This window comes from Elephas maximus, chromosome 23 (assembly GCF_024166365.1).
Source record: "Elephas maximus indicus isolate mEleMax1 chromosome 23, mEleMax1 primary haplotype, whole genome shotgun sequence".
NCBI lineage: Eukaryota > Metazoa > Chordata > Mammalia > Proboscidea > Elephantidae > Elephas > Elephas maximus.
Window position 1 is genome coordinate 60,258,362 of NC_064841.1, and position 24,179 is coordinate 60,282,540.

The following is a 24,179-nucleotide window of genomic DNA, read 5'->3' on the forward strand; positions in this document are numbered from 1 at the left end:
TGACCTTAGTTGCTCTCCCTACAATGTGGCAGCACACTCCTTCTCCCTACCCTGCACTTCCCGTGTCTGTTCAACCAGCTCTGCCTTCTCATCTCACCTTTGGACAGTAGCTGCCCACATAGTCGCATGTGTCTACTTGAGCCAAGAAGCTCATTCCTTACAAGTATCATTTCCCGTCTGATAGTCCGTTCCAATCCCTGTCTGAAGACTTGGCTTTGGGAATGGTTCCAGTCTTGGCCTGACAGAGGATCTGGGAGCCATGACCTCTGGGGTCCTTCCAGTCTCAGTCAGACCATTAAGTCTCATCTTTTTACGAGAATTTGAGGTCTGTATCCCACTGTTCTGCTCCATCAGGGATTCTCTGTTGCGTTCCCTGTCAGGGCAGCCATCAGTGGTAGCTGGGCACCATCTAGTGTTTCTGGTCTCGGGCTCATGGAGTCTCTGGTTTATGTGCCCTTTCTGTCTCTTGGGCTCATATTTACCTTGGGTCTTTGGTGTTCTTTATTCTCCTTTGCTCCAGGTGGGTTGACACCAGTTGATTTATCTTAGATGGCAGCTTGCTAGTGTTTAAGACCCCAGATGCCACTCACCAAAGTGGGATGCAGAACGTTTTCTTAACATATTTTCTATGCCAATCGACCTAGATGTCCCCTGAAATCATGATCCCCAGATCCCTGTCCCTGCTACTCTGGCCTTGGAAGTATTTGGCTGTATTCAGGAAACTTCTTAGCTTTTGGTTTAGTCCAGTTGTGCTGACCTCCCTGTATTGTGTATGGTCTTTCCCTTCATCTAATACATTTCTTGTCTACTATCTAATAACCAAATACCCCTCTCTCTCCCTCCCCACCCTCATAACCATCAAAGAATATTTTCTTCTGTGTTTAAACTTTTTCTTGAGTTCTTATAATAGTGGTCTCATACAATATTTGTCCTTTTGCAGGTGACTAATTTCACTCAGCATGCCTTCCAGATTCCTCCACGTTATGTTTCATGGATTCATTGTTTGTTCTTAATCATTGTGCAGTATTTCATTATGTGAATATACCATAATTTATTTATCCATTCATCCATCGTTGGGCACCTTGGTTGCTTCCATCTTTTTATTATTGTAAACAGTGCTGCAATGAACATGGGTGTGCATATACCTTTTCGTGTGAGGGCTCTTATTTCTCTAGGATATATTCAAAGGAGTGGTATTTCTGGACCATATGGTAGTTCTACTTCTAAATTTTTAAAGAAGCACCAAATCGATTTCCAAAGTGATTGTACCATTTTACATTCCCACCAGTAGTGTATAAGTGTTCCAGTCTCTCCACTACCTTTCCAACATTTATTATTTTGTGTTTTTGGATTAATGCCAGCCTTGTTGGAGTGAGACGATATTTCATTGTAGTTTTAATTTGCATTTTCCTGATAACTAATGATTGTGAGCATTTCCTCATGTATCTGTTAGCCATCTGGATGTCTCCTTTGGTGAACTGTCTGTTCATGTCCTTTGCTTATTTTTTAATTGGGTTAATTGTCTTTTTGTTGTTGAGTTTTTGCAGTATCATGTAGATTTTAGAAATCAGATGCTGATCAGATTTGTCATAGCCAAAAACTTTTTCCCAGTCTGTTGGTAGCCTTTTTGGTGAAGTCTTTGGATGAGCATAAGTGTTCAATTTTTAGTGGTTCCTAGTTATCTAGTTTCTCTTCTAAGAGTTGGGTTTAATAGAGTTTAATTTCATTTCCCCAGCAGCATTATGGAAGAAAGCCCTGGAGATCCACTTCCGTAAAGATTACAGCCAAGACATGGCACTGTAGACAGACTCATCATGCCATCCCTCTGCAGCAAAGACCTGAAAAACTAAGTAAAACAGATATAAACATCAATCCTGCGGCCCCAAGCATCAAATGAAGGGATAAAGAAATAGGTCAAATACTGAATGGAAAAAGAAACTGAAGGAAAACAGAGAATGAGGAGAGCAGCAAGGTTTCTACCTCCCACCCAACCCCATACGCCACCTCTCTTGGCTTCCTGCTGGGCCCCAGGTCCACCCTGCCCTCACTCACTGGCTACCCCCCTTTTTTCTTTCTACCTCTTTCCTCTCTTTGTTCCCCCAACCTTGCCCCATACTGCACCCCTCTTCCTACTGGCTCTGTGTCACTGCATCTAGATCGTCCCTAGCTTAGGCCTGCCACTGTACTGGGCCCACACTGCCCTTCCCCTCCTGCCACTTGGCCAGCTGCTGAACAGAGGGATGTGAGCTCATATCATCCCCCATCTGACACCCCCGCCTAGCTGGTGAGGGGCTATGAGTGCTCCCACACTGCTGGACCAACTTCAGGAGGCAGGCAGCACCTGCCCAGTCAGCCCTCAGCCACCTCACCAAACCAGTATACAGCAAAGTGGGCTCACCCTGCCTGTTGTTGCCCTGCCCACCTGGGCAAGGTGGTGAGAGCTATTGTGCCCACAGATGAGCAAGCAGCAAAGCACGCCTGGCTCACCTGCCCTGATATATCAAAACAAAGAAGCAGGATGAAACAGATGAACATACAATCAATAAAGAAAGAAAATAATATCTTAATGGCTCAGAGACAGTAGAAAATATCAAAACCTACAAAAAAACAGGACAAGATGGCTCTAGCAAGTGACAAAAATAATCAGATGACCTTCCAGTAAAAGAAAAGCTAGTGGAACTACCTGATATGGAATTCCAAAGACTAATATTTAGGGCTGCCCAGGAGATTAGAAAAGAGATCAACAAAAACACAAACAAAACCAAGGAAAAAATAGACAAAATCATGGAAAACACAGACAAAAACCAAGAAAAACACAGCCAAAATCACAGAAAACACATACAAAGCTATAGAAAAACTCAGGAAAATAATACAAGAACGAAATGTCAAAATAAATAAACAATTAAAATCTTACAAAAACACACCATTTGGCCAAAGAGCAATTAGACAGGCCCATAAAACAAACAATAATACACATAGAGCAACCATGTATACAAGACTAAATGGGCACACCAGCCCAGGGGCAAGGATGAGAAGGCAGAAGGGGACAGGAAAGCTGGGCAAATGGAAACAGTCAAGAAGGGGAGAGTATTGACATGTCACAGAGTTGGCAACCAATGTCACAAAACAATATGTGTATTAATTGTTTAAAGAGAAAATATTTTTCTCTGTAAACCTTTATCTAAATCACAATTTAAAAAAAAAAAGAAAAAGGAAATACAAAAACAACAACTACAAATCAAAAAAATAAAAACAAAATTTCAGAAATGGACAACTCAGTGGAAGGTATTAAAAGCAAATTCGAAACAATGGAAGACAGAATCAGCAAGCTTGAAGACAACTACCTGGATGCCACTTTGAGGAAAAATCAGAGGAAAGAATGAGAAAAATGAAGAAAACCTAAAAATTATGTGGGACACAATAAAGAGCAAAAACTTGTGGGCAATTAGAGTTTCAGAACAGGGAGAAAAAATGGAAAACACAAAGAAGATCGTTGAAGATTTGCTGGCAGAAAACTCCCCAAATATCATGAAAGACAAAAAGCTGACAATTCAAGAAGCTCAACGAACCCATATAGGATAGACCACAAAAGAAAGTCACGAAGACATATCATAATCACACTTGCCAAAACCTAAGACAAGAAAGAATTCTGAAAGCAACTAAAAAAAAAGTCACTTACAAAGGGGAAAAGATAAGACTAAGCTCTGATTACTTGACAGAAAATAATGCATGCTAGAAGGCAATGGGATAACATATATAAAATCTTGAAAGAAAAAACTGCTAATCAAGAACAACATATCCTGTAGAATTCTCTCTCAAATACAATAGCGAAGTTAGGGCATTTCCAGATAAACAGAAATTAAGGGAATTTGTAAAAACCAAACCTAACTTACAAGAAATATTAAAGGGAGTCCATTGGTTAGAGAACCAACATCAGCCAACAACTGGAGTCTAGGACACAGTACAGTATCAGCCAGACACCAACCTAAGTAAAGAGTTATCAGTAATAAAGCAAAGCTAAAAGACTCAAAACAGGGAAACAGAGATGTCAATCTGTAAATGACAACATCAAAACAATAAAAGAGGGCATAAACAGTGTAGGTATAGAACACTCAAATGGAAAAGAAGTCAAGGTAATACCAAGTAATAAAAAATTTGTTCAAATTTAGAATTATAAGGGTAACTTTCAAGATAACCACAAAGAAAGTTAAGAAACCTACTCAACAGAATACAAAAGGATAAAAACATAAAGTCTCAGTAAACACAAAATCTGTAATAACAAAAGAAAAGAAAATCCACAAACAAAAGAAACTCAGCACAGGAAAGTAAGAGGAACAAAGAAAATGTCAGCATTGCAAAAAAAAAAAAAAAAGCACAATAGTATGACAGCAATAAAATACCTATCGATAATCACACTAAATATAAATGGCTTAAATGCACCTGTAAAGAGACAGAGTGGCAGAATGGAAAAAAAAAAAAAAGCATGACCCATCAATACACCGTTTACAAGAGGCACATGTTGGGCACAAAGACATAAATATAATAAAAAATCAAAGGATGGAAAAAAATAGATCAAGCAAACAGTAACCAAAAAAGAGCAGGAGTGGCGCTACTAATCTCAGATAAAACAGTCTTTTAAGGCAAAATTCACCATAAAAGACAAGGAAGGACATTAAACATTAAAGGGACAATCCACCAAGAAGACATAACCTTAATAAATATCAACGCACCCAACAACAGGGCTCCAAAGTACATAAAATAAACTCTAATAGCACTGAAAAGAGACATAATTCCACAATAATAGTAGAAGACTTCAACACACCACTCTTGGTAAAGGACAGAACATTTAGAAAGTAACTCAACAAAGATACAGATGATCTAAAGGCACAATGAACCAATGTGATCTCATAGACATATATAGAACACTCCACTCAACAGCAGCAAAGTATACATTCTTTTCCAACACACTTGGAACATTCTCCAGAATAGACAACATTTTAGGCCACAAAACAACCATCAATAAAATCCAAAACATCGAAGTAATGCAAAGCATTCTCTCTGATCACAATGTCATAAAGGTAGTAATCAGTAACAGGAAGAGCAAGGAAAACAAATACCCAAACATGGAAACTGAATAACACCTTGCTTGAAAACAATTGGGTAATAGAAGAAATCAAAGAGGGAATTAAAAAAAAACTCCTAGAATAAAATAAGAATGAAAACCCATCATGCCAAAGCCTTTGAGACAGAGCAAAGGCAGTACTCAGAGGTCAATTGATAGCAATAAGTGCATACACCAAAAAAAAAAAAAAAAAAAAGGATGAATCACTGGGTAATAGAAGAAATCAGAGATGGAATTAAAAAAACTTCCAGAATCAAATGAGAATGAAAACATATCATACCAAACCTTTGGCACACAGCAAAGGCAGTTCTCAGAGGTCAGAATGATGTAGTCTCTAGTTCATGTAACCCTTTCTGTCTCTTGGGCTCATAATTACCTTGTGACCTCGGTGTTCTTCATTCTCCTTTGATCCAGGTGAGTTGAGACCAATTGATGCATCTTAGATGGCCGCTTGTTAGCATTTAAGACACCAGATGCCACATTTCAAAGTGGGATGCAGAATGTTTTCATAATAGAATTATTTTGCCAATTGACTTAGAAGTCCCCTTAAGCCATAGTCTCCAAACCCCCGTGTATGAGGCCACTTTTATAAAAACCCAAGGGAAGGTTTACATACAGAAAAAAAAAAACAGTGTTTGATGGTTGTGAGGGAGGGGAGGAGTGGGAAGGGGAAATTAATAACTGGATAGAAGCTTGCTAGACATATCCAAACACCTTGAGGGACCCAGTTACTGGGGCTGAGGGCTGGGGACGTGGTCTCAGGGGACGTCTAGGTCAATTGGCCTAACATAGTTCATAAAGAAAATGTTCTATATCCTACTTTAGTGGGTAGCATCTGGGGTCCTAACAGCTTTTGAGCAGCCATCCAAGATACATTTATTGGTCCCATCCCATCTAGAGCAAAGGAGAACAAAGAAAACCAAAGACACAAGGAAAATATTAGTCCAAAGGACTAACGGACCACATGAACCACAGTCTCCATCAGCCTGAGCCCAGAAGAACTAGGTGGTGCCTGGGTATCTCCACCCACCACTCTGACAGGGATCACAATAAAGGGTCCCTGGCAGAGCTGGAGAAAAATGTTGAATAAAATTCAAATTCACAAAAAAAAGAGACAGTGACTGGAGGAGCCCCCGAGACTATGGCTCCCTGACACCCCGCTGACTCAGAACTGAAGCCTCTCCCAAAGTCCACCTTTCAGCCAAGGTTCAGATAGGCCTATTTAAAAAAAAAAACAAACACTAGTGAGGAACGTGCTTCTTAGTTCAATCAAGTATACAAAACCAAAAGCAAAGATTAGAAGGCAGGAAAGGACAGGAAACCTGGATGAACGAACAGGGGGTACCCGTGGAAATGAAGAGAGTGCTGACAATGTTGTGGGGATTGCAACCAATGTCACAAAACAATTTATGTATAAATTTGTGAATGAGAAACTATTTTGCGCTGTAAACTTTCCCACCTAAAACACACACACACACATATTAACACTAGAAGCACTTAAAAAAATTTACGGCCAAGAAAACCCTATGGAGCAGTTCTATTCTGTAACACATGGGATCACTCTGAGTCAGAATCAACTCAACGACAATGGGTTTGGTTTTGGTTTAAGAGGTTTTTAAACGCCATTATTCCACAGAGAATATTACCCTTTTAATATCATACTTGGTATATATAAAAGCTATGTTGTAAAACACAATAATATAATGAACCCTTATGAACCCCTTACTCAACCCAACCCGAAAAAGTATTCAAATGTCATCAATATGAGGATGAATAAACAGTGGCAATTGTTGTATATTCAGTGAAGTGAAGGGACTCCACCATGGATGATTCTTACAACCATAATGTTGTTTAAAAAATAAATAAATAAAACAGGGTCTGGAAGTTTACATAGAGTATGATACCATTTTATAAAATGAACAAACAAGAGAATATTCATTTTTCAAGGAAACCACATCTTTTGGTGTCATTAATATTGTATACAACAAGGGGTGTTCTCCATTGGTGATCCCAGGTATAAAACTATCATATGTGTCTGACTTCATTCACATTGAAGGCACTTTTCTGAATGTGTGCATATTTTGACCAAAATCACTTTGGCAGAAGAAAAAGGAGAACATTTCTATAAATGTTAATTCACTTTTGTTTTTTTTCTTATTCTGTGAAGATTACAGCCTAGGGAACCCTATGGGGCAGGCCTAGTCTGTCACATGGGGTCTCCATGAGTTGGAATTGACTCCACAGCACCTGACAAAAGCAACATCACCAACAAACATCTTTTTGACAGGCAGTTCAAGAGGGTTTGCCAAATGTTTTGCAATTCTGCTCCCTCCTCCAATCCTAGATAATGGAAGAATGTAAAAATGAAAATAAATCAGTATCGCCTTGGAAAGCTAGAAAGAAAACCATTGGTGGGTATCTTAGTCATCTAGTGCTGCTATAACAGAAATACCACAAGCGGATGGCGTTAACAGAGAGAAGTTTATTCACTCAGGGTCCAGTAGAAGTCCGAATTCAGGGTGTTGGCTCCAGGGGAAGGCTTTTTCTCTCTGTTGGCTCCAGGGGAAGGTCCTTGTCATCACTCTTCCCCTGGTCTAGGAGCATCTCAGTGCGGGAACCTCAGGTCCAAAGGACACACTCTGCACTTGGTGCTGCTTTCTTGGTGGTATGAGGTTCCCCCATCAATCTGTTCACTTCTCTCTTTTACATCTCAAAAGAGACTGGTTTAAGACACTATCTAATCTTGTAGGTCTCATGCCACTAATCCCTCTCGTTACATTATAGTGATAGGATTTACAATACTTAGGGAAATCATATCAGATGACAAAATGGTAGACAATCATACAATACTGAGACTCATGACCTAGCCAAGTTGACAGATATTTGGGGGGACATAATTTAATCCCTGACAGCGGGCCAAAACAGAGAGGACTTTCTAGAGAATGTAAAGCAGACGAAATTGAACTGATAGTCAAATTCCACTTCAGTGGAGGAGCCTGCTAGTTAGGCCAGGTTTATGTCATAGTTCTCTGATTGTAGGCAACAGAGATAAACATACAGGCTTACTGCATCAGAAGGGGAAGTATTAATAGATGGACCCTGAGCAAAAGGAGGGAAAGCATGGAACAGAACTTCAAGGTCATCTGGAAACCAGAATTACTGCATCCATTGAGACTGGGGAACCTCCAAATCTAACGCCCAGAAATAACCCTTAAACCTTAAACCAAAACTATCCCATGAAGCCATCATTAAACTAACCAACAGTTTAGCTCAATTAATAAAGAACGCTTGCCTTGAGCTTAGTGCTCTTATAAAGAATTATCCATGAGTGTAAACTGAAAACTTATAAACTCATTGCTGTTGAGTCAATTCCAACTCATAGCAACCCTATGGAACAGAGCAGAACTGCCCCATAGGGTTTCCAAGGCTATAATCTTTTGTTTTATGTTTCCGGTGTTATTATTATTATTTTTTTGAAGAATATTGAATATACTGTGGGCTGTCAGAAGGACAAACAAATCTGTCTGGGAAGAAGTACAGCCAGAATGCTCCTTAGAAGCAAGAATGGCAAGACTTTGTCTCACGTACTTCGGACGTGTTATCAGGAGGGACCAATCCCTGGAGAAGGATATCATGCTTGGTAGAGGGTCAGCACAAAAGAGCAAGATCCTCAACAAGATGGGTTGACACAGTGGCTATAACAACGGCCTCAAGCATAACAATTGTGAGGATGGTGCATGATCGGGCAATGTTTCATTCTGTTTTACATGGGGTCGCTATGAGTCAGAACCAACTCGACAGCACCTAAAAACAACAACAATCTCTTTGGAAGCAGACTGCCACATCTTTCTCCTGTGGGTTGGCTGGTAGGTTTGAAATGCCTACCTTTTGATTAGCAGCTGAGCTCCAACTATTTTTCCATCCATGCCTAAGTCCACTCAAGATTCAAAGCCCCAGAACAAGAGAGAAAGCTTATCAGCTTCGCTTGGTCAAAGACTCTCCTTGCCTAGAAGGCAGAGCACCTGACTAAAATTCCACCAAAACTGCACTCAACAGGGAGAAGTAATTCCCCCAAATAAGGATGCTGCTATGGAAAGAAATGAGAAAGGAACTGGATGGCCAGCAAAACACCCTAATCACAGTAACAGGATCTCTAAAACATAATAAATAAAATAATACTGGAACCCAATTAAGTGCTAACAGGAGCTCTGAGAGGGCAAATTATTAATCTAAGATTCAACTCCCTCATAAAAAATTGATATAATTTTAATACTCACCTTGTCTTAGTCTCTTACAGTCTGAGGGGCTAGGAGTCCAAGTTCAGGGTGCCAGCTCCAGGGGAAGGCTTTCTCTCTCTGTCAGCTCTGGGGAAAGGTCCTTGTCATCAATCTTCCTCTGCTCTATCAGCTTCTCAGTGCAGGGATTCTGGGTCTAAAAGATGTGCTATGCTCCCAGTGCTTCTTTCTTGGTGGTATGAGGTCCCCCTGTCTCTCTGCTTGCTTCTCTCTTGCATATGTCAAAAGAGATTGACTGAAGATACAACCTAATCTTGTAGATTGAGTCCTGCCTCATTAACATAACTGCTGGTAATCTCTTCTCATCAACATCGTAGAGACAGGATTTACAACACACAGGAAAATCATATCGGATGACAAAATGGTGGACAATCACATAACACTGGAATCATGGCCTAGCTAAGTTGACAGATATTTTTGGGTGACACAATTCAATACATGACACACCTCATAAGATATTTATTAAGATTAAATGAGATAAAGTAAATGTCATTCTTAGCACAATGCCTAGCATATAACACATGCTTCATATATACATATACTTGGGAAAATATTGACACATCATGAAGAACAAGCAGCAAGTTGGCAATATGGCTAGTATAATCCCATCTCTGTAAAAAACAAATGTGTGTGTACAAATATGAGTAATATAAACATACATATTTTTTAAAGCTGGGAAAAATATACCTCAATCTTTAGCAGCAGTTCTTCTGAAGGAGTGTTTTAGTTCAGATGTAAGAAGGGAGAATTCACCTATTACATAAATAAAAATGAAAACTATTGGAGTTTTTAACATCAGGTATATTTTATGCTTTTACTTGAGTAGGCAAAAAATAATTGAACATGTTTATTTATTGTATCTTGACTGTATACACAATTAAGAGTCAGGCACACATCTTAGCAAAAATCATATCTGCTTTCAAATTTCTAAAAATCCAATAAAAAAAAGTAGGCCATTTATTTAAGACAGTAAGCAACAACGTCAAGTAAGAAGACTGTGTTAACAGCCAACTGGATGATATAGACAAGAAGCCCTTAAAAGATTTCCATGGAAGAAGCCATCACCAAAGGCCAGGGGAGCTGGGAAAGACGTGATGGAGAAGATAGAGCTTAAGTCTGGTCATGAAACTACCAACCAGTTGCTGTCGAGTTGACTCTGACCCATGGTGATCTCACATATATCAGAACATAAGGTTGCCAAGGGCTGATTTTTCTGAAGTAGATTGCCAGGCTTTTTTTCTGAGGTAACTCTGAGGGGACTTGAACCTCCAACCTTTCAGTTAGCAGCTGGGTGCGTTTACCATTTGCACCACCGAGGGGCTCATGAAACCAGGACTGAAATAGGTAGAGAGGAAGGGGGTTGGCATCCCAGATAGAGAGTAAAGGAAAGGGACGCTGGAGGTGGGGATGCTTAGGACATAACCACTGAACACGAGTAGGTGTTTTCGGCTAGAGAAACAGTTTTACACAGTCTAGTACTGAGAAATGTGGTGGACAGGCCGTGGTTGTCATTAAATGCTAGCAGGAGAATTTGGCTTTATGTAATAGGCACTGGGGAGCCCCTGAAAGCTTTCCAGCTGAAGAGTGATACATGTCCATCAATACTTAAGGGAAAAAAAAAAACTTTGATGGGTACAAGGGAGAGAAGGAGTGGGGGAAAATTACTAACTAGATAGTAGACAAATGTTTACTTTGGTGAAGGGAAAGATAACACACAATATAGGGGAAGTCAGCACAACTTGACCAAGGCAAAGACTTAGAAGTTTCCTAGACACACCCCAACACCTTGAGGGACTGAGCTACTAGAGCCAAAGGCTGCAGACCACGGTATCAGGGGACATCTAGGTCAAATGGCATAACATAGTTCATGAAGAAAATGTTCTACATCCTACTTTGGTGAGTAGTGTCTGGGGTCTTATAAGCTTCCAAGCGGCCATCTAAGATACATCTATTGGTCCCATCCTGTCCAGATCAAAGGATAATGAAGAAAACCAAAGACAGAAGGAAATATTCATCCAAAGGACTAATGGACCACATGAACCACAGCCTCCACTAGCCTGAGCCCAGAAGAACTAGATGGTGCCCAGCTACCACCACTGGCTGCTCTGACAGGGATCACAACAAAGAGTTCTGAACAGACTGGAGAAAACTGTAGAACAAAGTTCAAATTCATGAAAAGAGATCAGACTTACTGGTCTGACAGTGACTAGAGGAACCCCCAAGGCTGTGGCCCCTAAAAACTCTGCTAACTCAGAACTGAAACCACTCCTGAAGCCCACTTTTCAGACAAAGATTAGACAGGCCTATAAAACAAACAATAATACACACGAGGAATGTGCTTCTTAGTTCAATCAAATATTCAAGACCAAACAGGCATCTCCTGCCCAAAAGCAAGATGAGAAGGCAGGAAGGGACAAATGGACACAGGGAACCGGGGTAGAAAGGAGGAGAGTGCTATAGCATTATGGGGATTGCAACCAATGTCACAAAATAATACGTGTATAAATTTTTGAATGAGAAACTAACTTGAGCTGTAAACTTTCAGCCAAAGTGCGTGCGCGTGCGCACGCGCGCACAAAAAGAAGGAAAAAGGCAATCTTTTTTTTTCTCTGCAGCAACAGATTTATTTATTTTTATTGTGCTTTAAGTGAAAGTTTACAAGTCAGACTCTCATACAAAAATTTATACACACCTTGGTATACAGTCCTAGTTGCTTTCCCCCTAATGAGACAGCATACTCCTTGCCTCCACTCTCCCTCCTTGTGTCCATTCAGGCAGCTTCTGGCCCCTCTGCCCTCTCATTTACCCTCCAGACAGGAGACACCAACACAGTCTCATGTGTCTACTTGATCCAAGAAGCCCGTTCTTCACCAGTATCATTTTCCATCCCATATTCCAGTCCAATCCCTGTCTGAAGAGTTGGCCCCTGGAATGGTTCCTGTCTTGGACTAACAGAAGGTCTGGGGACTATGACCTCTGTGGTGCTTTTAGTCCCAGCTTGACCATTAAGTCTGGTGTTCTTACGAGAATTTGGGGTCTGCATCCCACTGCTCTCCTGGTCCCTCAGGGGTTCTCTATTGTGTTCCCTGTCAGGGCAGTCATTGGTTGTGGCCAGGCACCATCTACTTCTTCTGGTCTCAGGCTGATGTAGTCTCTGGTTTATGTGGTCCTTTCTGTCACTTAGGCTCATAATTATCTTGTGTCTTTGGTGTTCTTCATTCTTCCTTATTCCAGGTGGGTTGAGACCAACTGATGCATCTTAGATGGCCACTTGCTAGCGTTTAAAACCCCAGACAGAAAAAGGCAATCTTTGATGACAACTGGCACGCAGGGGACAATGACAATTCCAAGCCTTATAAGTCTGTGGGATGTGAAGAATGATCTTTTGGAGGGAGCTGAGCTTCAAACAACATATTACATTGGACAAAACTGCTGCAAAAAGACCTCTTTAAAGTGTTAAAAAGCAAAGAAGTCACTTTGAGGGCTAAGGTGCACCTGACCCAAGCCATCGTATTTTCAGTGACCTCATATGCATGTGGAATCTGGACAATGAATAAGGAAGACTGAAGAAGAATTGACTCCTTTGAATTACGGTGTTGGTGGAGAATATTGAATATACCATGGACTGCCAGAAGAACGAACAAATTTGTCTCGGAAGAAGTACAGCCAGAAAGCTCCTTGGAAGTGAGGATGAGACTTCATCTCATGTATTCTGGACATGTTATCAGGAGGAACCAGTCCCTGGAGAAGGACATCATAGCTTGGTAAATTAGAGGGCCAGCAAAGAAGAAGACCCTACATGAGATGGATTGACACAGTGGCTGTAATGATGGACTCAAGCATAACAGTGATTGTGAGGATGGCAAAGGACAGGGCAGCGATTTGTTCTGTTGTACATAGGGTCGCTATGAGTCAGAACCGACTCGAAGGCACCTAAGGAGAAGCTTCAAAGGAGGATCCCTGGTGGTGCAGTGGTTAAGCACTCAGCTGCTAACCAAAAGGTCAGTGGTTTGAACCTACCAGCCACTCCACAGGAAAGAGATGTGGCAGTCTGTTTCCATAAAGACTACAGCAGCAGGTTTGGGTTTTTTAGTTTTAAGCTTCAAAGGAAGGAGCCCTGATGGTGCACCTGTTAAGTGCTCAGCTACTAATGGAAAGGTCGGTGGTTCGAACCCACCAGCAGCTCCACAAGAGAAAAGACCTGGTGATCTGCTCCTGGAAAGATTACAGTCTGGGAAACCCTCTGTCACATGGGGTAGCTATGAGCTGAAATTGACGAAAGCACCAACAATAACTAGCTACAAAGGACAAAGAGCAAACTTTCTTGGAGGAATACTCCAGAGAAGCACACAGACACTTGAAATCAGCTGTTCTTAACCTAGCCTGGCAGTCCCAGAGACTTTAAGGAATCTGATGAAAGAATGGACCTTCTCAACAGAAACACATACACACATGCACAAACAAAACATTACACACCATTTCAGTGGGTTCATGAACTCCAGTTACATATTGCCCTAAATATCCCATGGAAATAATTCACTAACAAACATTTCTATAGAAGAAATTTTATTTCCATCCATAAAATATATCACTAAATAGCTGAAAAAGTTACATATTGTTTTAAAACATAGATTTAGAAAATCATATTAGCTTCTTAGCAAAATGCTTTTGTTTTATGTATTTACAAGAATACACTTGACTTCCGGTACGCAATATTCACCTAGCCAGCCCGAGAAGACCTTTGGGGGGAGGTGCTCCAAGGAAGTTGATGATCAGCTCTTCCTGCCTTATGCCAAGGATGATTTGGTTTTACAAAAGTCCCTTTGAAAACAAGAGTAAATACAGACAGCTCCTAGAGAAAAGTCCAGCAAAGCAGCAGGTGATAATATATTTTCTCTTAGTGATGAACTTAACCTCGTTTTGGTAATCTACAGCCTGTTTAAGGTAGGCAGGGCATGAAGTCCTTAAGACTAATTTGTTTTTCTCTATGAATCTTCAGCCTGAGCCTGTGGAAGGGGTGCTCCTGAATTCATTTCTTGGCTGCAAGGTCGCCTGTGTTGGTAGAGGGAAGGATGTTCCAAGGTATGGCCATCCATGTTCTGATACATCTGGGTAGGAGAAAGAGACAGAACACTGGTAACCATCTGCTCAAGACTTCAGTGCTATGTGTCTCTGTTGCAAATCATTTAAATTAAAAAAAAAAAAAGTTACACTTAAATTCCTTTTATTAGGCATAGATCTTAGAGGGTAGTCTATACATTAATTGACAAAGCAATTTTGACCCTTTTTCTTCATGGAGAAACCAAGTCACAGTAAAATATTTTATTTCATTCTTCTTTCTACCTTGAGAAGCAAATGTCATTGTAGCAACCCTAAAGCAATGCAGAGAAACCATGAAAGAGACAGACCCCAAAAAGAGATCTGTTCATCGTGCAGTTAATACAGGGGACCGAGTCATGAGGTTTTTGTTGGAAGTTCAGTGGCTTTACATTTTTTTTTCCAAATGAAAATAGCTGTACTTTCCCTCCCCCCTTGATTATAAAAGTAATATTTATTCATACAGATAATTTCAGCAATAGAGAAAGGTATTATAAAAAAAAGCTGAAATCTCCAGAGACAGCAACCCTTATAGGTGTCCTGCTGGGCACACACAACTTTGCATCAAGAGGTTCTGTTGTTGTTGTTGTTAGCTGCCATTGAGTCTGCCCCCGACTCCCGGTGATCTCATGGACAATGGGACTGGATTGTTCTGATCCAGAGGGTTTTCGTGGGCTGATTTCCAGAGGTAGCTCACCGGTTTTTCTTCCTAGTGCAGCTTAGTCTCAAAGCTCTGCTGAAACCTGTTCAGCGTCATAGCAACATGCAAGCCTCCACTGACAGGTGGTGGCTGCACGTGAGATGTACTGGTTGGGAATCAAACCCAGGTCTTCTATATGGAAGGTGAGAATTCAACCTCTGAACCAACAAAAAAAAAAAAAAATTTTTTTTTTTTTTCTGAACCAGCGCTGCCCTGTATATTGTTCTAGAGCCTTATTTTTGAATTACCAGTGTGTTGTTACTATATTGCTCACATGTTGCATATGTGACACATTTTCACTATTCACTAAAGATGGCTACATGTCATCTTTTCAATGGCAGCCTAGGGTTCCACAGTACCGTTGGACCATAATTAACCTTTTGGTGGATTGGTTATAGAATAAAGCCAAAATATGTACACTTGACCTACTGTGTCCTTGGGGTAAATGAAGGACATGGAAGTCTTGGATCAAAGAGAATATACATCTGAACTGTGATGCACTCTGCCAGACAGCCAGAAAGGCTGTGCTTGTTTCTACTCCTACCCAACTGTTCCTGGGAGCACAATTTTCTCCAGACTCCTACCAACAGTGGGTATTAATATTTTTACATCCTGCCCCTTTAACAAGCAACACACTTTGTCCCCTTACCTACATATGTTTTATTATAAGCAAAGTTGATTTTTTTTCTTTCTATATTTAATGGCTCTTTGTACTTCATTTTCAATAGCCTGTTTCTCTCCTTTGCTTTCTTATATGGGACTATACATTTAAAAAAAAAAATTATTGATTTATATGAACTTTTTGTGTTTTAGGGATCCTGCATTTTTTGTTTATTTAAATTCTACGGACTCCCTCCCTTCCCTCACCCTTGCTTCTATTATTTGCTTTATTTTTGTTAGTTTGTTTTTTGATAGTTATAATGTTAACTGACTGGACTGTCTCCTAATCTTAATTTTTCTTTCTAGAAAACTGAAAAAATATATCCTGATGAACCCAGTGCTGCACAATAACAGCTTGCCCATGCCTGTAACGATAAGCTATAACTCTTAATACATAATTTTTCTTTTCTGAAGCAGACATAGCATTTGGTTATGACCATAACCATCTTGCCAAAACTAAAAAACCAAACCCATTGCCTTCGAGTCAATTCCAACTCATAGTGACCCTATAGAACAGAGTAGAACTGCCCCACAGGGTTTCCAAGGAGTGGCTGGTGGATTCAAACTTCCGACCTCTTGGTTAACAGTCAAGCTCTTAACCATTGCACCACCAGGGCTTCTTAACCATCTTAGATGCTGTTTAATTAAACATATATATCTTTCACACTCAATTTCTAACCATCTAGTAAACCCTGGTCCCTGGGCGGTGTGATCAGCTGGTAACTGAAAGTCTGGATGTTCAAGTCCACCCAGACGTGCCTCAAAAGAAAGGCGTGGTGACCTACTTCCAAAAAAACCCAGCCATTGAAAACCCTCTGGAGCTCAGTTCTGCTCTGACATACATGGGGTTGCCACGAGCAGGAATCAACTGGATGGCAACTGATACTGGTAATGAACTCTGTCACATAAATACCGACACTCCAAGTATATATATGTATATACTCCTACGTGTACACAACAAATTCATTATACGGTACTTGACCTCCAAACTTTCTTTTCTTCCTGTGTTTACAATTTCACGTAACATGATACTATTCATCCAGTCACACAATCTACAAGTTTCAGATCCATCTCCAATCCCTCAATCTCGAACCCGTAGTCAATTAGTTCCTGGGTCTAGTTCTGCTTCATTGCTCTTTTTAATGTCTTCCTTTCCTCTTCTATAAATGAGTTTTATATGAATTTTTTAATTGCACAAGTAATACATGAACACATTCTCTTATAAAAACTTGAAACCCTAGGATTTCAAATGTATCAATCAACATAAAGATGTACCTAGGATTTTCTTACAGTTTTTTAAATGGTTTCTCTATCCTTATTATGCTCTCCTTTTCATCTCAGATATTTATTTGTGTTTTCTCTTATTTTCTTATTCTCTTCAAAGTTTGTATGCTTTAGCAGTATATTTGTATACTTTATTGATATTAATTTGTATTAATAAAATACAAATTATTAGTAAACTAGAGAGGGCTACGCCATAGTGGTTAACAGCATAGAGCAGAGCCAGACTAAAAAACCCAGTGCCATCGAGGCTCTATTCAAATCCTACTTCTGCTACTTACTGTGTTACCTTAGGCAAATTACTTAACCTCTCTGTAAGTCAACCGAGACTGACTCCTCTGCAAAAGAGGTAATAATAGAACCCACCTATCTATTATTAAAAAAAAAAACAACTTTTTTTTTTTTTTTAATCTATTAAGGAGCCCTGGTTGCATAATGATTAAGTGCTGGACTACTAACTGAAAGGTTGGAGGTTTGAGTCCACTCAGAGTGCCTTGGAAGAAAGACCTGGTGATCTACTTTAGAAAAATCAGCCATCGAAAACCCTAAGGAGCACAGTTCTACTCGGAAACACAAGGGGTTGCCAAGGGAAGTGTTATTGTTGTTGGGTGTCATTGCTTTGATTCTGACTCATTGCAACCCCATGTGACAGAGTAGAACTGTCCCATAGGGTTTTCTAGGTTGTAATCTTTATGGGAGCAGGTTGCCAGATTTTTCTCCCGCTGAGCCACTGGGTGGGTTTGAACTGCCAACCTTTCAGTTAGCAGCTGAGTGCTTAACCGTTGTGCCACCAGGGCTCCTTATTCTTCCTCTACAGAGAGGGAATCAAGCTGAGAGTCTGAGTCACTGGTCCAAGGTTGCTTAGCTACTAGGCAGAGCCTGGCTTCGAAACCAGGCGGCCTGATGCAAGACCCTGTGTTCACGCCCATTGTACCACACTGCTTCTCACAGCCAAGCAGGAGCTGGAGGCCACTGGTGCTGAAGGGAAAACTCAATGACTTGCAATCTTCAGTTACCTAGTATGATATCCCAGGCCCTTGCCGTGTGTTCCTCTCCTTGCCTGTGCTTTGGTAAGTCAGCTTGGCATTTATAGGGATTAAACTTTGGTAAAGGATTTATTGTAAGGAGCCCTGGTAGCACAGTGTTTCAGCGCTCAGCTGCCAGCTGAAATGTCAGTGGTTTGAACCCGCCCAGCTGCTCTATGGGAGAAAGACCTGGTGATCTGCTCCCGTAAAGGTTACAGCCAAGAATACCCCATGGGGCAGTTCTACTCTGTCACATGGGGTCGCAATGAGCTGGAATTGACTTGATGGCACCTAATAACAACAACCTACCTATTATTAGTTCAAAGAACCAACTTTTAGGTTTTCTCGATTATCACTACTACTTTGTTGTTGCTGCTGACCTGTTTCATTAATTCTGTCTTTATCTCTATTAATTCCTTCCGTTTTGTTCCTTCTCCACCTCTTCCTTCTCATTCTACTGTATTTTTCCCCTAACATCTTGAGTTGGAAGCATACTCACACATTTCCTTTTTTTTTTTCCTAATAAATAAATTTGGAATTATAAATTTGGCCAACTTCCACAGGTTTTATAGGCAACATCCATTTTTATTTTTTCTCTTCCTCCTCCTCCTAGATAATAACAGAACCCACCTGTTTATTAAAGAGCCCTGGTTGCATAACAGTTAAGTGCTAGGCTGCTAACTGAAAGGTTGGAGGTTTGAGTCTGCCCAGAGGTTTGAGTCCACTCAGAGTGCCTCGGAAGAAGGACCTGGTGATCTACGTTAGAAAAATCAGCCACTGAAAACCCTGTGGAGCACAGTTCTACTCGGAAACACAAGGGGTCACCAAAGGAATTATTGTCGGCTGCCCCCTACTTCTTTTTTCCCTCCTCCGCCTCTGTCTTCTTTTTTTTTCTTTAACCAAAGACCCCTTTAAGAAGCATGATTTTAATTTCTGGTGTGTGAATTTGGGGACTTCTTGCTGTCGGTGATTTCTCAGTTTCACTGTACTGAGGTCAGTAAATGTGGCCTGTATGAGAACAATCTTCTGTGTTCTGAAATTCTCTTTCTTTTAATAAGTGAGTTTACAAATTCTTGCCATTTGTGTTTTCTATTTCCATGAATTCTCCTTGTTTCTTTCTTTTGCATCTTCTCCCTTCTGTTAGAAAATGTTTTCTAAGGTCCATTCTTTCTATACTGATTCAGAAGTTATAGATCATATTTCTATTTTACTAGTAGTTATCCTTACACCTTTAACACCCATATTTAATCTTATGTTTATTTCACAATGTAGCTGCTCCCACTGTAGAACTCCTCCAGGCCCCCACTGGGCCTCTTCCTGCCCCTCTGTGACTACACTTTCCCTCGATCTTTTACAAGCCTCTTCTGTTGTGGTCTCTCTCTCTTCCATCCAGTCTTAAAGTTCGAGCTCCTCAGTGGATTTGAAAATCCAGTCTTTTGATTAACAGCCAAGTATGTTAACCATTTGTACCACGCAGGGACTCCAAATAGATGGTAGGTTCTATTTTTTCAGATAAGTCATTTGAGAGGTTAATTAATTTGCCTAAGGTATTAAAAAAAAAAAATTTTTTTTTTTAACACAGTATGTAGCAGAGTTTGGATTTGAACAGAGCAGTCTGGCTCTACTCCATAATTGAAGTCAATTATGCCCTCACTTATTTTTTTTTAAAAAAGGAAAATATATATGTACATATATATAATAATTACATATAAAAATATATATATCCTAAAATATATAGGGGTTGGTATGAGGGGGGAGATGATGCTATGAGTTCCGTCCATGTTCTTGAAAAAGGAGGTATATACATGTCCCTTCCCTGCCATCATCCCCACTGCCACTGCTGTAGCTCAATGCCCCATCTTTGCTCACTTGGACTGCTGCAGTCGCCTCTTAACAGATGTCCTTACCTTCGATATTCTGCGCCTGCTCCTCTACACTTACTTTTTTTTGTTTTAATTAATTTTTATTGTGCTTTAAGTGAAAGTTTACAAATCAGGTCAGTCTGTCATAAAAATTTACATATACCTTGCCATACACTCCTAATTGCTCTCCCTCCAGTGAGACAGCAAGCACAGTTCTTCCTTCCACTCTCTCTCCTCATGTCCATTCGGCCAGCTTCTGGCCACCTCTGCCCTCTTATCCCCCCTCCAGACAGGAGATGCCAACACAGTCTCATGTGTCCACTTGATCCAAGAAGCTCGTTTCTCACCAGTATCATTTTCCATCCCATATTCCAGGCCAATCCCTGTCTGAAGAGCTGGCTTTGGGAATGGTTCCTGTTCCAGGCTAACAGAAGGTCTGGGGACCATGGCCTCTGGGGTCCCTCCAGTCCCAGTCTGACCATTAAGTCTGGTCTTTTTATGAGAATTTGGGGTCTCCATCCCACTGCTCTCCTGTTCCCTCAGGGTTTCTCTATTGAGTTCCCTGTCAGGGCAGTCATTGGTTGTGGCTGGGCACCATCTAGTTCTTCTGGTCTCAGGCTGATGTAGTCTCTGGTTTATGTGGTCCTTTCGGTCTCTTAGGCTCATAATTACCTTGTGTCTTTGGTGTTCTTCATTATTCCTTACTCCAGGTGGGTTGAGACCAATTGATGCATCTTAGATGGCCACTCGCTAGGGTTTAAGACCCCAGACGCCCCTCTCTAAAGCCTCTACACTCACTTTTATGCTGTCTTCCCTGCCTTCCTTCCAGGAGTACTTGTTGATCACCTTCTTTGTGCTAAACTTTACAATAGGAGCTGGGCATGTAATGGTGAACAAAACAGCTGTGGTCTCTGCCTACTTCCACACTGATAGTCATTTACTGACTTAGTACACAGCTCGTGTCCCCCTGCTACAGGACAAGCACTACATTAGGTGACACAAAGATGAGCAGGACATCATGTCTAGGTATAGGAAAGACAGACCCATAAGCATAATCATAACACAATATGATACATGTCTCATGTAGATTTATATATGAAGTGTTATAGGAATTCAGAAGAAGGAAACTTCTAACTAGGGAAGTTGGGGAGGCTTTGCGGAGACAGAATATTTGATCTGGATCTTAAAGACAAAGATTGAAGCATGTTTTTTCATCTCCAAAATCTTCATTTGTTCCCCATTGTCCAAATAATGCCTTAGCATGTTATTCAACTATCTCCCTGATCTAACCCTGTACTCTTGGGGTTGGGTTATATCTAGTATTATTAACCTATGTTTTCTCTATGTAGTCCTTTTCCTCTCTCACTTGTTCTCTGAGGGTCATTTTTCCTTCCTTAGTCCATAAGTAGGGGGTCAGCGAAAGAGAGGGAGAACCTCAATGAGATGGACTGACACACTGGCTGCAATGATGGGCTCAAGCGTAGCAATGATTGTGAGGATGGCGCAGGACTGCACAGTGTTTTGTTCTGCTGTACATACGGTCACTATGAGTTAGAACCAACTTGATGGCACCTAATAACAACAGCAACAACATCTACCATGAAATGAAGCAGTGGTGGGTCAGCGGTAATGTGATGGTTAAGATTGTGGGTCACATGAGACTATGTGGACAGCTCCTGTCTGGAGGAGAGATGAGAAGGCAGAGGGGGACAGGAAATGGTTGAATGGTCACAGGGAATACAGGCTGGAAAGAGGAGTGTGCTGTCTCATTAGAGGGAAAGAAGCTAAGAGTACATAACGAGGTGTGTATAAGTTTTTGTATGAGAGACTGACTTGATTTGTAAACTTTCACTTAAAGCATAAAAAAAAAAGGATTGTGTGTTAACTTGGCTGGACCACAATTCTCAGTGTTTTGGCAGTCTATAATGTGATCACTTCCCTGTTGAGATTTGATATGTGATCACTCCCATGATGGGTTTTGCTGTGAGTAGCCAATCAGTTGAAAGGGAGTTTTCTTGGGCGTGTGGCCAGCATCGAATATAAGTGGACATTCTGGCAAGGCTTGGGGGCTTTTTGCTTGTGCTGGATCCTGCAGCTGGCTCCTGTTCATCTAACCTCCGGTTCTTGGGACTTGGGCTAGTGGCTTATCTGAGGTCTTGCCTGCTGATCTTGGGATTCATTGATTTTTGCAGCCTCTGAGCAAGAGCCCTGCTCTCTGACCTCCCGATCTTGGGTTTGCCAGCCACTGCAGCTGTGTGAATCAGGAGAAGCCTCTATCCTGACCCACAGACTTGGGACATTCCAGCTTCTACAACTGCGTGAGCCATTTCCTTGGTATAAATTTCTATACATATTTATAGCTTTACAGGTTTTGTTTCTCTAGAGAATCCAGCCTAAGACAGGTAGAATTCTCACCTTCCGTGCAGGAGACCCAAGTTCGATTCCCAGCCAACACACCTCATACGCAGCCACCAGCCATCTGTCGGTGACGCCTTGTATGTTACTGTGATGCAGAACACGTTTCAGTGGACCTTCCAGGCTAAGACAGACTAGGAAGAAAGGCCTGGTGATCTACTTCCAAAAATGAAAACCCTATGGCTCACAACAGTCTGATCCACAACTGATTATGGGGATGGCAAAGGACTACACAGCATTTTGTTCCATCGTACAAGGGGCTGCTATGAGTCAGGGGCTAACCTAATGGCAACGAACAACAACAGTCCACGATGAAGCAGAAACAAAGACTGTATAAAACCATCAATGTAAGAACCAGAGGGTGCCCAGCTACCACTACCAACCCTGATCAGGGCCCCAATAGATGGATCATGGTAGAATGGGAAAAAAATGTGGAATAGAACTCAAAATCTCAAAAAGTCCAGATTTACTGGACCCGTTGAGACTAAAGGACTCCCTGAGACTATCACCCCGAGATACTCTTTAAACCTTGACCTGAAATTATTCCAAGGTCACCTTTTAGCTAAATAACAGACTGACTCGTAAAATAAAGAATATCACTTATGTGTACTACGCTCCTTTAAAAAATCATCTATATAAGACCAAATGGTCAACGATTAAAGCAAAAATGAGAAGGTAAGGGGACAGGGAAACAACAGTACTAGAAATGGTACAACCAACATGGAATGAATGGGAATGATGACACATTGTGAAAAATGTAACCAATGTCACTGAGTAATCTGTGTAGAAATTGTTAAATGGGAACCGAATTTGTTGTGTAAACTTTCACCAAAAACACAATAAAATATTACAAAAAAAAAAAAAGAACCAGAGAAAATTACTCCAGGCATGCTGGCAAGGCCAGTTCTTCCTATTCAAGGGATGAGTGTGCTGAGGAGAAAAGATGGGGTAGCAACTTCAACAGAGGAAAAAGGACAGCCTGGAGAAAGAACTTTTTGCTCATAATAGGCAGGCTGCCTGGCCTGGTTGTGTAGAACGTGCTTTGTACAAAACTGCCCAGCAACACAGACACGTGGGGGCTGAAGCCCAATCTGTGCTCTGCTCCACAGGCCTTTAGCCTGGAGCAGTGCTCTATCAGCCAGGTGTAGGGAGTTCCTCTTTATATGCACCCCACCCAGAGGGGTGCCATTTTCTAACTCACTTAAAGGAGCTACTGTGTGCTGTCTGTGACACTGGTAGGGAAAACAACCTTCCATCCAGAAGGGTCAAGGGGTACTCTGTATAGCCCTATAAGAAGGAGCCCTGGTGGCACAGTGGGTAGGCGCTCAACTGCTAACCAAAAGGTTAGCAGCTCAAATCCACTATCTTTCTCTGTGGGAGAATGAGGTGGCAATCTGCTTCCATAAAGATTTACAGCCTTGGAACCCCTACAGGGCAAGTTCTACTCTGTCCTATAGAGTAACTATAAGTTGGAATCAACTTGAAGCCAACAGTTTTTGTTTTTTTAATCTTTATGGAAGCAGACTGCCACGTCTTTCTCCCACAGAGTGGATGGTGGGTTCGAAACGTTGACCTTTCGGTTAACAGCTGAGTGCTTAACCACTGCTCCATCAGGTCTCCTAAGACCCCCTCAAAAAAAAAAAAAAAAAAGACCCCCTCAATAGAGAGTAGGAAATTTGGACACCCGGTAGGTATGGGGACATGAAAGGAGAGCCTCACTTT

General features: G+C 41.1%; 1 protein-coding gene across 4 annotated transcripts in view; it reads right to left on the reverse strand.

Moving 5' to 3' along the window:
- Positions 1-14,003: 14,003 nt before the first annotated feature.
- Positions 14,004-24,179, reverse strand: part of FLT3 (fms related receptor tyrosine kinase 3) — a 107,828-nt gene continuing 97,652 nt past the window's right edge. For all 4 annotated transcript variants that reach the window (XM_049867473.1, XM_049867472.1, XM_049867476.1 and 1 more), the window contains one exon: positions 14,004-14,525. In XM_049867473.1, the coding sequence (XP_049723430.1) occupies positions 14,403-14,525 (123 nt within the window). In that variant the 3' untranslated portion in view covers positions 14,004-14,402. The remainder of the gene's footprint in view (positions 14,526-24,179) is intronic.